The sequence below is a fragment of the Etheostoma spectabile genome, chromosome 24, assembly GCF_008692095.1.
Source record: "Etheostoma spectabile isolate EspeVRDwgs_2016 chromosome 24, UIUC_Espe_1.0, whole genome shotgun sequence".
Taxonomy (NCBI): Eukaryota; Metazoa; Chordata; class Actinopteri; order Perciformes; family Percidae; genus Etheostoma; species Etheostoma spectabile.
In genome coordinates this window covers 517,741-530,015 of record NC_045756.1, presented here as the reverse complement: position 1 = coordinate 530,015, position 12,275 = coordinate 517,741, and the positions used below count along the sequence as shown (strand labels likewise).

Genomic DNA, 12,275 nt, shown 5'->3' with positions numbered 1-12,275 from the left:
GCCGCAGGAACCTGGACATCGAACGCCCCACCTACACCAACCTCAACAGGCTGATTGGACAGATTGTCTCCTCCATCACCGCCTCCCTGCGCTTTGACGGCGCCTTGAACGTGGACCTGACGGAGTTCCAGACCAACTTGGTGCCCTACCCTCGCATCCACTTCCCTCTGGCGACCTACGCCCCGGTTATCTCCGCAGAGAAGGCCTATCACGAGCAGCTCACTGTGGCTGAGATCACCAACGCCTGCTTCGAGCCGGCCAATCAGATGGTGAAATGCGACCCTCGCCACGGCAAATACATGGCCTGCTGCCTCCTGTACCGCGGCGACGTAGTCCCCAAAGACGTCAACTCGGCCATCGCCACCATCAAAACCAAGCGCACCATCCAGTTTGTGGACTGGTGTCCCACAGGCTTCAAGGTGGGCATCAACTACCAGCCTCCCACCGTGGTTCCTGGAGGAGACCTGGCCAAGGTGCAGCGGGCCGTGTGCATGCTGAGCAACACCACCGCCATCGCCGAGGCCTGGGCTCGCCTCGACCACAAGTTCGACCTGATGTACGCCAAGAGGGCCTTCGTCCACTGGTACGTGGGAGAGGGGATGGAGGAGGGGGAGTTCTCGGAGGCCAGAGAGGACATGGCCGCCCTGGAGAAGGATTACGAAGAGGTGGGCACCGACAGCGTCGGGGACGAAGGAGAGGAAGAGTACTAAGAGCTTAACACAAGGAGATAAATGTATTCACACAACTGTATTTCCAAAACTGTAACAATGTTCTGTGTTTACACTTTAAAACAATGTGTAACACTATGTATAATAAAGCAAAACTGCTAAGCATTCACGTTTTATTTGTGCTATAAACTATTAGAAAAATATAAATTCTACAATTTACAAAAAGGTCATACACTCATTATCTTCTCCCCCAAAATCTAGGAGTACTGCCCTGCCTGTTAAGATCAGCTGCCATCCAAGATCAAACAAGACCTGAGAAAAGAGTAACTAGGGAAACTGAGTGGGAACATGTTATTCTGGCAGTCCTGACTTGGTAGATACGAGCAGTTTGTTGTCACGTCTCTAGGGTTACCTCCAGACGCAGAGGTGAAACATAACAGACACTGTTTTAAACAATAGTTTGTCACCGACTAGGATTTCCTCAAGAGTTTCTCTCTTGTTAAGAAGGAAATAGCATCAAGGCCATATTTAGGCTCTTAATGTTTCTATTAAAACAATGGATATAACATTATTTTAGTTTTGGCAGCTTTTTAAAAGCACTTTGATCAACTAGTAGTCATTGAAGAGTTGGGGAAAGTCCATTATTAACTAGTCTACATCTCTTGGTGGAAATTCCTCAAAGAAAAACCCTATAATCCTTTTGAAATCTGTAGCTCACATGCATCCAGCTCCTTTTCTTTTTGGCATAATATGGACATATTTTTCACACACACACACATTGCTGCTCTGTAACCTGTTGTAAAACAAACACACTCAATTATCAGCTCCCTTTGAGAGAAGGGCGCTCTAATGTTGTCCCCCAGGCAGTCAACCTTTGCATTGCAAATGAATCTCAACCAAAGCGGTGATGCAACAGTCATCCGAAACAAAAGCCCATTCAGGTCACTGTTTTCTTCCCTCTGCAAGTTAAGAAAACTGGAGCACCAAATGAGCCATGCTAGCAGCAGTTTCCATTTGAACAGCTCTATTAGAAGAGCGCTTTTGTTCATGTTTACAACCCATTTTGTCTGGTAACCTAGAGGTCATGAGTTTGCTCAAACAGCAGGAAAAAAAACAGCCTGCTGAAGTCTATTTGAGCAAGTGTAAACCACTAGCTGTTCAGCAAAGCAACAGCTAACGTGCCTTGAATCCTAAATGTGAAATATGAGGCAAAGGCGGATGGTTACGGGTCATATTTCACAGCCACTCCCGTCGTTGTTGGTGGTTACTCATTTGTGTGAGAACAGCTGTTGTTCCTTCGATCTGAGCAGGGGAGCGTAGCAGCTGATTTTATTGTTTGTGCTCTTCCTCCTCATCTTTCGTCAAAGGAGATGGTGTTTGCTTCTCCAGCTCCTCCAGTTACCACAACATGCCAGGCTGTTGCCTAGCGATGCTGTGCTATAAAGTGGCTTTGCTGCACTTGTAACTGACACAACATCCCCAGCCACTCATCTCAGGTGAACGAGGAACTGCTACCAGCAACAAAAACATGGTGAGGACCTCTTTCTTTAATGTTTAAGCTCCACACATGAGCTACTTTACATAAGTTATGTGAAATAACATCTCAGAAAGACAGTTATTTTGTATGTTACAAAATAGTCTGTGTTAGGCCATTAAAAGCTGAGAAGGGCAGTTTGCAACCAAAGTTAAAATACAACAACACTACTCTGGTGGAAAAAGAAAGACAGCCGTTACATTTTACAGGTGCAAAGTGATCAATTGAAGTCATTTTGTGGTCCTGTAGTTGGATGTTAGATCCCTTCACATAGCATAACTGGCTTTTGGGGGATTTTTTAAGCTTCTTCAGCTTTCTTGTTCTTGCAAGGGATAGGATTGAGCAACAGCTTCTTTCTTGGAAAATGCACCTTAGCATTATTAGTTTGTTGGTTGGAGCTAATTTCTCCTAATACCAATCTTTTCCCAAAACTTCAAACAGGTTTCAAATAATCAAGTAGCTGATTCATGGTTTCTTTAGGGTGCAATGTAACTTTGTTTTAAATAGTTATATGCAAGAAGTTCTTGACACCTGAACCACTTGTTCCTGCAGCGTGAATGTATCTCCATCCATGTTGGCCAAGCTGGAGCCCAGATAGGCAATGCATGCTGGGAGCTCTACTGCCTGGAGCATGGCATCCAGCCCGACGGCCAGATGCCCAGTGACAAGACCATCGGAGGAGGAGACGACTCCTTCAACACCTTCTTCAGTGAGACCGGAGCTGGCAAACATGTCCCCAGAGCCGTCTTCGTGGACTTGGAGCCAACCGTCATCGGTAAGATCTTAAGATTGTTTTGTTTTTCTATTTCAGTGACAAATAGGTTAATAACGTGACTTTGGTAATGTTTGATTTTATTGTCATTTTACAATTACAGATGAGGTCCGTACAGGAACCTACCGCCAGCTCTTCCACCCAGAGCAGCTGATCACGGGAAAGGAAGACGCAGCCAACAACTACGCCCGCGGTCACTACACCATCGGCAAGGAGATCATCGACCTGGTTCTTGACAGGATTCGCAAACTGGTGAGTTTGTCTACAAAATCTTCATATTTCAATTCAGGTGCCATCAGACACTGAGTAAAGATTAATTGTTTTATTGCAGGCTGACCAGTGCACAGGACTCCAGGGGTTCCTCATCTTCCACTCCTTCGGAGGAGGAACCGGCTCCGGCTTCACCTCCCTGCTGATGGAGCGTCTCTCTGTTGACTACGGTAAGAAGTCAAAGCTGGAGTTTGCCATCTATCCAGCTCCTCAAGTGTCCACCGCTGTGGTGGAAGCCGATACAAATCCATCCTGACGACCCACACCCTGGAGCACTCGACTGCGCCTTCATGGTGGACAATGAGGCATCTACGACATCTGCCGCAGGAACCTGGACAATCGAACGCCCACCTACACCAACCTCAAACAGGCTGATTGGCCAGATTGTCTCCTCATCACCGTCCCTGCGCTTCGACGGGCCTTGAAAGTGGACCTGACGGAGTTCCAGACCAACTTGGTGCCCTACCTCGCATCCATCCCTCTGGCGACCTACGCCCCGGTCATCTCCGCAGAGAAGGCCTATCACGAGCAGCTGTCAGTGGCAGAGATCACCAACGCCTGCTTCGAGCCAGCCAATCAGATGGTGAAATGCGACCCTCGCCACGGCAAATACATGGCCTGCTGCCTTCTGTACCGCGGTGACGTAGTCCCCAAAGACGTCAACTCTGCCATCGCCACCATCAAAACCAAGCGCAAATCCAGTTTGTGGACTGGTGTCCCAAGGCTTCAAGGTGGGCATCAACTACCAGCCTCCCACCGTGGTTCCGGAGGAGACCTGGCCAAGGGGCAGCGGGCCGTGTGCATGCTGAGCAACACCACGCCATCGCCGAGGCCTGGGGTCGCCTCGACACAAGTTCGACCGATGTACGCCAAGAGGGCCTTCGTCCACTGGTACGTGGGAGAGGGGATGGAGGAGGGGAGTTCTCGGAGGCCAGAGAGGACATGGCCGCCCTGGAGAAGGATTACGAAGAGGTGGGCACCGACAGCGTCGGGGACGAAGGAGAGGAAGAGGGCGAGGAATATTAAGTTTTAAGTAAACAAACCAACACTGATTGGGCTCATTTTAAGTGTCATAATACTCTGAACAAATTCATTCATTATTTAATGGCATCCTGCTAGTAAAAAATGTCATTGTGTGAAAATCAACTGGTCTGATTTGCAGTAATTTGGATTTTAAGATACAAATTAATGCTTTTAGGTGCTAAAATTCTACTTATCTTTGCCTCATTTCAATGCATTGCTGCATAACAACCGAGCTCTGTCTCACCATTGCATTACCACTGTAAGGCTGCACGGTATAACTGAGTAGTACCTGACCAGTAAACCCAAATTCCTCACCCCCAAGGCAAGGAATATATTCCATATTTGACAGATATTTAACAGCGCATGTGAAGCCCTGAATGATTTGCAGAATTCATGACACTATCTAGAGATTTAGAGAAATCCACTGTCAAGACATCTTTCCTGTTTCTTTGTCTTGAAATAATAAACAGACATGTTTCCATTGGTGGACTTTGTTGTCATTGATACAATCACAGTGCACGGCTCATGCCACGTGAACTCTGTTCACCTCCTTGATAAGCATTGACGAACATTTAAGCCTAATTCCTTCACCCAGCATGTGCAATGCTTTACAGAACACAAATACCTCGGGATTACAGCAGGATTCTTAGGTGCTAGGAATAGGTTTTCACTCTTCATTACTATTGAATAAATGAGAGGGAATAATCACCATTTTAGCTTTTCGTTGTCCTTGCTGACAAAACTATTGAAAAGGTGTTAAAGTATGCTTTTTCATTGATAGGTTGTGACACAAACATGCCAGATATATGTCTGTATTGGGGTTAACTTCACTAAATCATGACTTAGAGTTGAAAATTAAAGAATAGCAAGTAGGAGTGAGAGACTCCGTTTTGTGGAACATGGCCATAAGTTCCCGCTCGACCTAAAGACTTAACATCGTGGTAGTATCACAGGTTTTAAAACCGCTTTTCTTGGCTAGAGGGAAGGCTTTCAAATAAAAAAGTTAAATGGATTGAAAATTCAGATTATAAAGAGTCATTACCAACCTTGTTTGCAGATCGAGGTGTCCTGGCAGAACTTGTGTCACTCAGACAGTGGTACCCCATGGGGAAAGTACTTCCTGGGCTGCAGACATAGGCTTGGATGTATTATATTGATTATTATTGTTGTGGAGCCACTTGATTTCAATCACCCTCCCAAGTTATGAGATCACAAAGACTGAATTCTAGTGCTTTTCAGAATAAAATTACAATAAAACAAGCTTGTAGTAACAATTTTTGCTGTGTATTACTGTGGAAATCTACAATTTCAGACGACCTGATGTTTCTGTGATGTTACATTTAAAGGCTGTGGTGTGCACACCATAGGACGGACACCTACACAGGTGTATCACCTTAGTCTTGATTTGACCTCTGACTGGGACTGTGTTCAGCGACTTAAAAAAGGACACGGTTTAGACAAATTATTATAAGTCTAGGTTGTTGTGTATTTGCTTAATACTGTGTAGCAATACAAACAATTGTTGAACTGTTGTTTGTATTCATCAAGCTGCTTTACAAAAAATGATAAAAGATAAACACAAAGGTCAAACTTTCAGTTCAGTTGAATATAATCCGAAATACTAAAGAATTATGACTATATAAGAGGTACAAATTGGGACTTCAACAACTTCCCGGCCTCCTATAAAACAAACAATTCACATTGTCTTCAGATGACGCAGCTAAACTGCAAGAAACAGTATATTACGAGCTGCGCCTGAACGCAGCAGCGGCACCAACGTTCGCTCCCGCCGAAGGGAAATTCAAACGGTCGCTATGGCTCCGCCTCCATGGAAACGTATAAAAGGCCCGGCTCCGGCTGCCGCTCCCCACTACCGCCTTCAGCCACCGATTCTTCAACGTCGGAAAGAAGGAGCAAAAAAAAACAGCCACAAAATGGTGAGTATCGAGGCGAAAATACAGTTAAACAACGGTATTAGTTGAAGCGGAAAAAAAAAAAAAAATGGGTAAAAAGCGTATTTTTCCTTTTGTTAGGGGTAGGTAACGGTTTTTAAATAAAACATATATTTTAGGTTAAATGTTTAACGTTATTTTATGTAGTGATGTTGTTATATATTGCCGAAAGACATCCGTTAATTTTTTTTTTTTTTTTTCTTTTTTAAACGTGAATTTGCTTGTTCTCGGTTGTAAAGCAGCGCGTGGCCGTCTAGTGTTGCTGGTATGTGACGTGGCCCAACTGACGTTACCGGCTTAGTTTCTATGAAAAAAAACTGCCAGTTTGACGTTGTTCAACTGCTAAATGTGGCCGTTTTAAACCCGTAGTTTCGTTATTCTACATACTGATTTAACAGCTAGCAGGGAACTACGTGCCCGCGTGACTGGTCGTCGACGGGTGGAGGTTTTTAAGCCGCGCTAGAAGACGCCATCAGATAACGCCCTGTCCGTGAATGCCACACAAAGGTCTTCTTTGCAGCATTGTGGGCGCAGCCAGCCCCCCCCCCCCACCCCCCACCATCTAAGATGGCGAAGGCATGTCCCGCCCTACTCTGCCTATGATTGGCTTACCCTGACTTCCCTGTCCTTACCAACCAATCCCACTCTCGCCTAACCACCGTTATGTAATTTGTAGTTTTTTTGTGTCTGGAGTTTAGTCTGTAAAGTTGTATCAACCCAACGAGTTCTAGCCAATCAGAGCTCAAGTAGGCGGGTCTTGCCTTTGCCATCCTAGGAAGAAAATGGCGTGGGGGCAGGGAGGAGAGGAGCGCCTCTTCCTGTCTCTAGTGTGGATTTCCCCTCTCCTCCCGGTTGGGTGGGGTTAGTGCTGCTGCTCCGTCTCGGGGTGGGCGGGGCTGAGCGGGATTAACCCGCCACAGAGCTGCGGGAACCGGCTGTGACTCAGCAACATGGTCCGTCAACCCCGCACGAGGCTGCTGGGGCCCGGAATCAAACCCGCACCCGCTGATTTTAGGACAATATTAAGAGTTTAGTTTTGGGTTTGCAGTCGTCAGCCATTTTGTTTTTGTCTTCCTCGCTTTTTTTTACTGGCTCAAATGAACCAAACACTGTTTCTATGGATCCCTGCAGCAGTTGAATTAACGTGTAAATTGATATTGTCTATAAAATGTCAAATGATTAATTAAAGATGCACACTTTTTATAATAAATCTGTAGTTGAGGTTTGATCTGGGTCACTGATGAGCTGCTTGACACAAATATGAATTAACCCTCATGTTGTCTTTGGGTCAAATTAACCTGTTTTCCTGTAAAAATGCTACTTTTGATTAATTTTGGGGCGTCTTATTCAATTTTATAGCATTTGAAAACAAATGGAAGTTGAGTAAAAGTTGAACTATTCTAATCTGTGATTATCATCAACATCCATTCCTTTAATTTTAGTCTCAATAATTCCTAATTTCTGCTTTTCTAACTCAAACATTAGGTATAATTTCCTATAAATTAGCTTTATTGACCATACATTCTAAAACAACTGTAAGATTAAAGTAATTTAGTTAAATGTCCAAAGTGAGACAAACATAAAGGTTAGTTTTCAATTTGACCGGAAGACAACACAATGGTTCTGTCTTCTTGACCGAACACAATATTTAACTATTTTCCTCATTAATGAGAAAGTAATGACATATATTTCTCTCCTCTTTTCTGCAGCGTGAGTGTATTTCTATGCATGTCGGCCAGGCCGGAGCCCAGATGGGCAATGCATGCTGGGAGCTCTACTGCCTGGAGCATGGCATCCAGCCCGACGGCCAGATGCCCAGTGACAAGACCATCGGAGGAGGAGACGACTCCTTCAACACCTTCTTCAGTGAGACCGGAGCTGGCAAACATGTCCCCAGAGCCGTCTTCGTGGACTTGGAGCCAACAGTCATCGGTGAGATATTAATAAATACAAACTTCAGCCACATAATACAGATTATTTAAACTGTGATGCGTTGGCTGGCTTCAATCATTAAGCAGCAAAACTAAAAATACTGAAGCAGTTGACTATAGTTCATAATCTGTCTTAACTACTGTGGTGTCTGTACAGTGTAGCTTGTGACATGGAGCATCCCTGTAATAGTGGTGTTGTTGCTCCTCAGATGAGGTCCGTACAGGAACCTACCGCCAGCTCTTCCACCCCGAGCAGCTGATCACGGGAAAGGAGGACGCCGCCAACAACTACGCCCGCGGTCACTACACCGTCGGCAAGGAGATCATCGACCTGGTTCTTGACAGGACTCGTAAACTGGTGAGTTCTCATTCTCAAAACGTTGGACTTGTATCATTTTCATTTTCAGAAATGTGAGCTGTGATTGACTCTTATTTAATGTTGCAGGCTGACCAGTGCACAGGACTCCAGGGGTTCCTCATCTTCCACTCCTTCGGAGGAGGAACCGGCTCTGGCTTCACCTCCCTGCTGATGGAGCGTCTCTCTGTTGACTACGGCAAGAAGTCCAAGCTGGAGTTTGCAGTCTACCCAGCCCCCCAGGTGTCCACCGCTGTGGTGGAGCCGTACAACTCCATCCTGACGACCCACACCACCCTGGAGCACTCCGACTGCGCCTTCATGGTGGACAATGAGGCCATCTACGACATCTGCCGCAGGAACCTGGACATCGAACGCCCCACCTACACCAACCTCAACAGGCTGATTGGCCAGATTGTCTCCTCCATCACCGCCTCCCTGCGCTTCGACGGCGCCTTGAACGTGGACCTGACGGAGTTCCAGACCAACTTGGTGCCCTACCCTCGCATCCACTTCCCTCTGGCGACCTACGCCCCGGTCATCTCCGCGGAGAAGGCCTATCACGAGCAGCTGTCAGTGGCTGACATCACCAACGCCTGCTTCGAGCCGGCCAATCAGATGGTGAAATGCGACCCTCGTCACGGCAAATACATGGCCTGCTGCCTCCTGTACCGCGGCGACGTAGTCCCCAAAGACGTCAACTCTGCCATCGCCACCATCAAAACCAAGCGCACCATCCAGTTTGTGGACTGGTGTCCCACAGGCTTCAAGGTGGGCATCAACTACCAGCCTCCCACCGTGGTTCCTGGAGGAGACCTGGCCAAGGTGCAGAGGGCCGTGTGCATGCTGAGCAACACCACCGCCATCGCCGAGGCCTGGGCTCGCCTCGACCACAAGTTCGACCTGATGTACGCCAAGAGGGCCTTCGTCCACTGGTACGTGGGAGAGGGGATGGAGGAGGGGGAGTTCTCGGAGGCCAGAGAGGACATGGCCGCCCTGGAGAAGGACTACGAAGAGGTGGGCACCGACAGCGTCGGGGAGGAGGATGAAGGAGAGGAGTACTAGGTCACTGCAACATCTGTAGCTCACTGCGGCTCCACAACGGTCAACCGGTCCCAGAAAGAAAAGCCAAACGCCGAAAGGTGTTTTATTGCGACGCAATATTGGACTCATTCCTTAAATTCTGCACATTCCAGTGAGCTGCAAGTGTCCCGCCTCATTTTAAATGCTAAATAAAATCATGACGTCAGTCCATTTGTCCTGTGTCTCTTTTAAAATTAGCCTTTTTTTTTTTTAATAATCCCAGAGTTGAAGGTCTTACAATATTAAAATTTGAGCTATTTTAGCAATTAAAGAGGCTAATTTACTTGCAGCCTGTCAGAAAACAGCACTTGTGTGAAAGTCTGGGTAAAGCAGTAATTCTTAAATCCGTTGCGCATGTTAAATACTATCTGACTTACATGGGTTGGTGCTCTGTTGCATAAACACTACCAGAGCTGTAAGTATTTCCTTCTCCTGAGAGTCATTAACTTCAACGAGCTCTTTGCTAGTTGCATGGAAGCTACTTCTAAATGCCAAGAACAAAGCTAACTCACCTTTCGCCTGACGGTGCTAGCACTTCCTGTTTCCTGCTCTGCAGAGATGAGTCAAATCTGGAGCTTCTCACTTTAACTCTTCACACACCTGCAGCTCGTTCTGCCTCGGCCTTCAGACCACACCTAAGCGGCTTTTTCAACATTTTTATACTTTTTAAATCCAGATTTAGCTGGTTAACACTAATGCAGGACACTGGTTGGGTTTCTTTTTAAAGGTTAATAAAGTGGATTATCTTAATACAACCCATTAAAACAGATGTAATTTTCTAACTTGTTGGAACAAATGACTTAAGCACAATAAAAGCCCAAATATCTTTCAGCCCTTAATCAGATGTACCCTCTGACATGGCACCGGCTATTCTGTGCAGACTAATTGTCGTGAGATTAAAAATGGACTCCCGTCCTTTGTGTCTGCCGCCTGTGGGTTAAATATTTTTGCAGCGTGAGCAGTTGGTGAAACCCCAGAAACAGCTGATCTCACTGTGCTCAGGAAGCAGATTAAACCTCCATTATGTATTTAGGGACTGGGTTAATTAAAGTCTCCACATCTGCTGTGAGAAGCTGAGTTTGTGTTCCTCATTCGGGACCAGGCTAAATCCTGGAGGAGCTGCAGCAGACCAGATAGGGTGATGTTTCTGGGGTAAGCCCTCTGAGATACGTGTATGAGGAAGAGCTGATTATAATGCTAAAAGGTCAAGATTAGTCACACATACTGAAAAAAGGGACAAGATTATGTAGGTTTCAGTGTTATTTATCCTTTCTGGACTTGTTTCTTCACACTACAACTGATCATTTTGCTTCAAATTTATAAGCTAAATCTCGAGATGATGGAAAACTCTCAAACAAGACCCACTAAATCTGATAAATATACATTCAACTAATATTTTGGGCATGGAAATACACCATGAAATTGAGCTCTACTTCTAAAATAAATCTTTAAAAAACGACGATAATCAGGATCTTGAAGTCACAGAGGTCACACGAGCGATTGCAGCACTTAAACACAAAAAGATTTAATTTATCTCACATATACAAAATAGCTTTTTTCAGAGAATAGCATTTCTTTTTTATATATTTTTTTAGTTCTTTTTCTGACTTGCATGAGGTATACAACAATATATCCAAATCATCTGAGTGGCACACACACACACACACACAGAGGAGGAAGCTACAGGCCGAGCAGGGGGACAGGCCATTTCAATCACGTTGTTTCCTTAATTAGACCGTGACCCAACAACAGCAACAATGTCAACAAACCACAGATAGGAGGAAAAAATACATGTTGCTTCAATCAGAGCGTCAGGCTGGACCTCTGATGGTTAAAGAGCCTGTGGCGCGTTCAGATGATGCGTTCAGGTTGGTTTTTACATATCAGGCATGTGTGTTTATCTGTGAATACACAGCGCCTTTTATTATTTATATTTATAGTGAGATAACTTTATAAATTTTGGATAAACAGCGGAGAAAAGACGTGTAAAGTGTGAGCGACGAATCTCAGAAAACCAGTTAAAGATGTCTAAAAACCAACATGAAAACACCGTTTTATTTCCTTTTTTTCTGCTGCAATTGTGAATTTAAGTAATGAAATTAAATATTTTGTTTCTATATAGTGTTCTGATAACTAAATATTTGTTTTCTTTCTCCTGTAATTTGGCTTCCTGGCATCTTTATACTTTGATAAATTGACAAAATTAGCAGTCAGACCTGTGTTAAAGGCCGTTTAAAGAAGCTACTCAAAGACTAAAATAAAAGAATAAAAAAAGAAACTAAATTGAGGGATTTGTTTAAATCCGGTGGGACGAGCGGCTTCATTCTTTTATTTCCCGGTTCCTTTTTATCCGGATTAGCTGTGAATGCAACACTTTCCAACCGTCTGAAGGTCCCTGAACGCATCGTATTTGTGCCACAAACCCTTAAAAATCAGATCCATACCTGCACCTGTCGTTCCTAACGGCTGTTTTTTTATTTTTTTTTGACATCACCTTTCAAGAAATCACCTGGCGGGCAGATAGAGAAGCACAGCGTCGCTCTTCATCATCATCATCATCATCATCATCATCATCATCATCATCTTCATAGAGAGAAAGGTCAGACGGGTGGGGGGGAGGGGGGGGCTGCTTTCACTGGGGCAGAGCTTTGAGGATGGCGTTGACCTCCTCGGCAACGGCTGTCAGG

General features: G+C 45.2%; 3 protein-coding genes and 1 pseudogene across 3 annotated transcripts in view; 3 read left to right on the top strand and 1 right to left on the bottom strand.

The window, feature by feature from the left end:
• Positions 1-835, top strand: part of LOC116674221 (tubulin alpha-1A chain) — a 1,817-nt gene extending 982 nt beyond the window's left edge. The window contains exon 3 of the mRNA XM_032506800.1: positions 31-835. Coding sequence (XP_032362691.1) covers positions 31-710 — 680 coding nt within the window. The 3' untranslated portion in view covers positions 711-835. The remainder of the gene's footprint in view (positions 1-30) is intronic.
• Positions 836-2,061: 1,226 nt separating this feature from the next.
• Positions 2,062-4,364, top strand: LOC116674219 (tubulin alpha-1A chain-like; annotated as a pseudogene).
• A 1,658-nt stretch (positions 4,365-6,022) lies between these two features.
• On the top strand, positions 6,023-9,757 carry LOC116674218 (tubulin alpha chain). Its single transcript, XM_032506797.1, has 4 exons — positions 6,023-6,204; positions 7,929-8,151; positions 8,360-8,508; positions 8,596-9,757. The coding sequence occupies exons 1-4, from the start codon at positions 6,082-6,084 to the stop codon at positions 9,568-9,570; spliced, it is 1,470 nt and encodes a 489-aa protein (XP_032362688.1). The 5' UTR covers positions 6,023-6,081; the 3' UTR covers positions 9,571-9,757.
• A 1,331-nt stretch (positions 9,758-11,088) lies between these two features.
• The window catches only part of LOC116674175 (receptor-type tyrosine-protein phosphatase-like N), a 36,540-nt gene continuing 35,353 nt past the window's right edge, over positions 11,089-12,275 (bottom strand). The window contains 1 exon segment of the mRNA XM_032506708.1: positions 11,089-12,275. This exon segment is cut by the window's right edge and continues 16 nt beyond it. The gene's annotated coding sequence lies outside the window, so the exon portion shown is untranslated.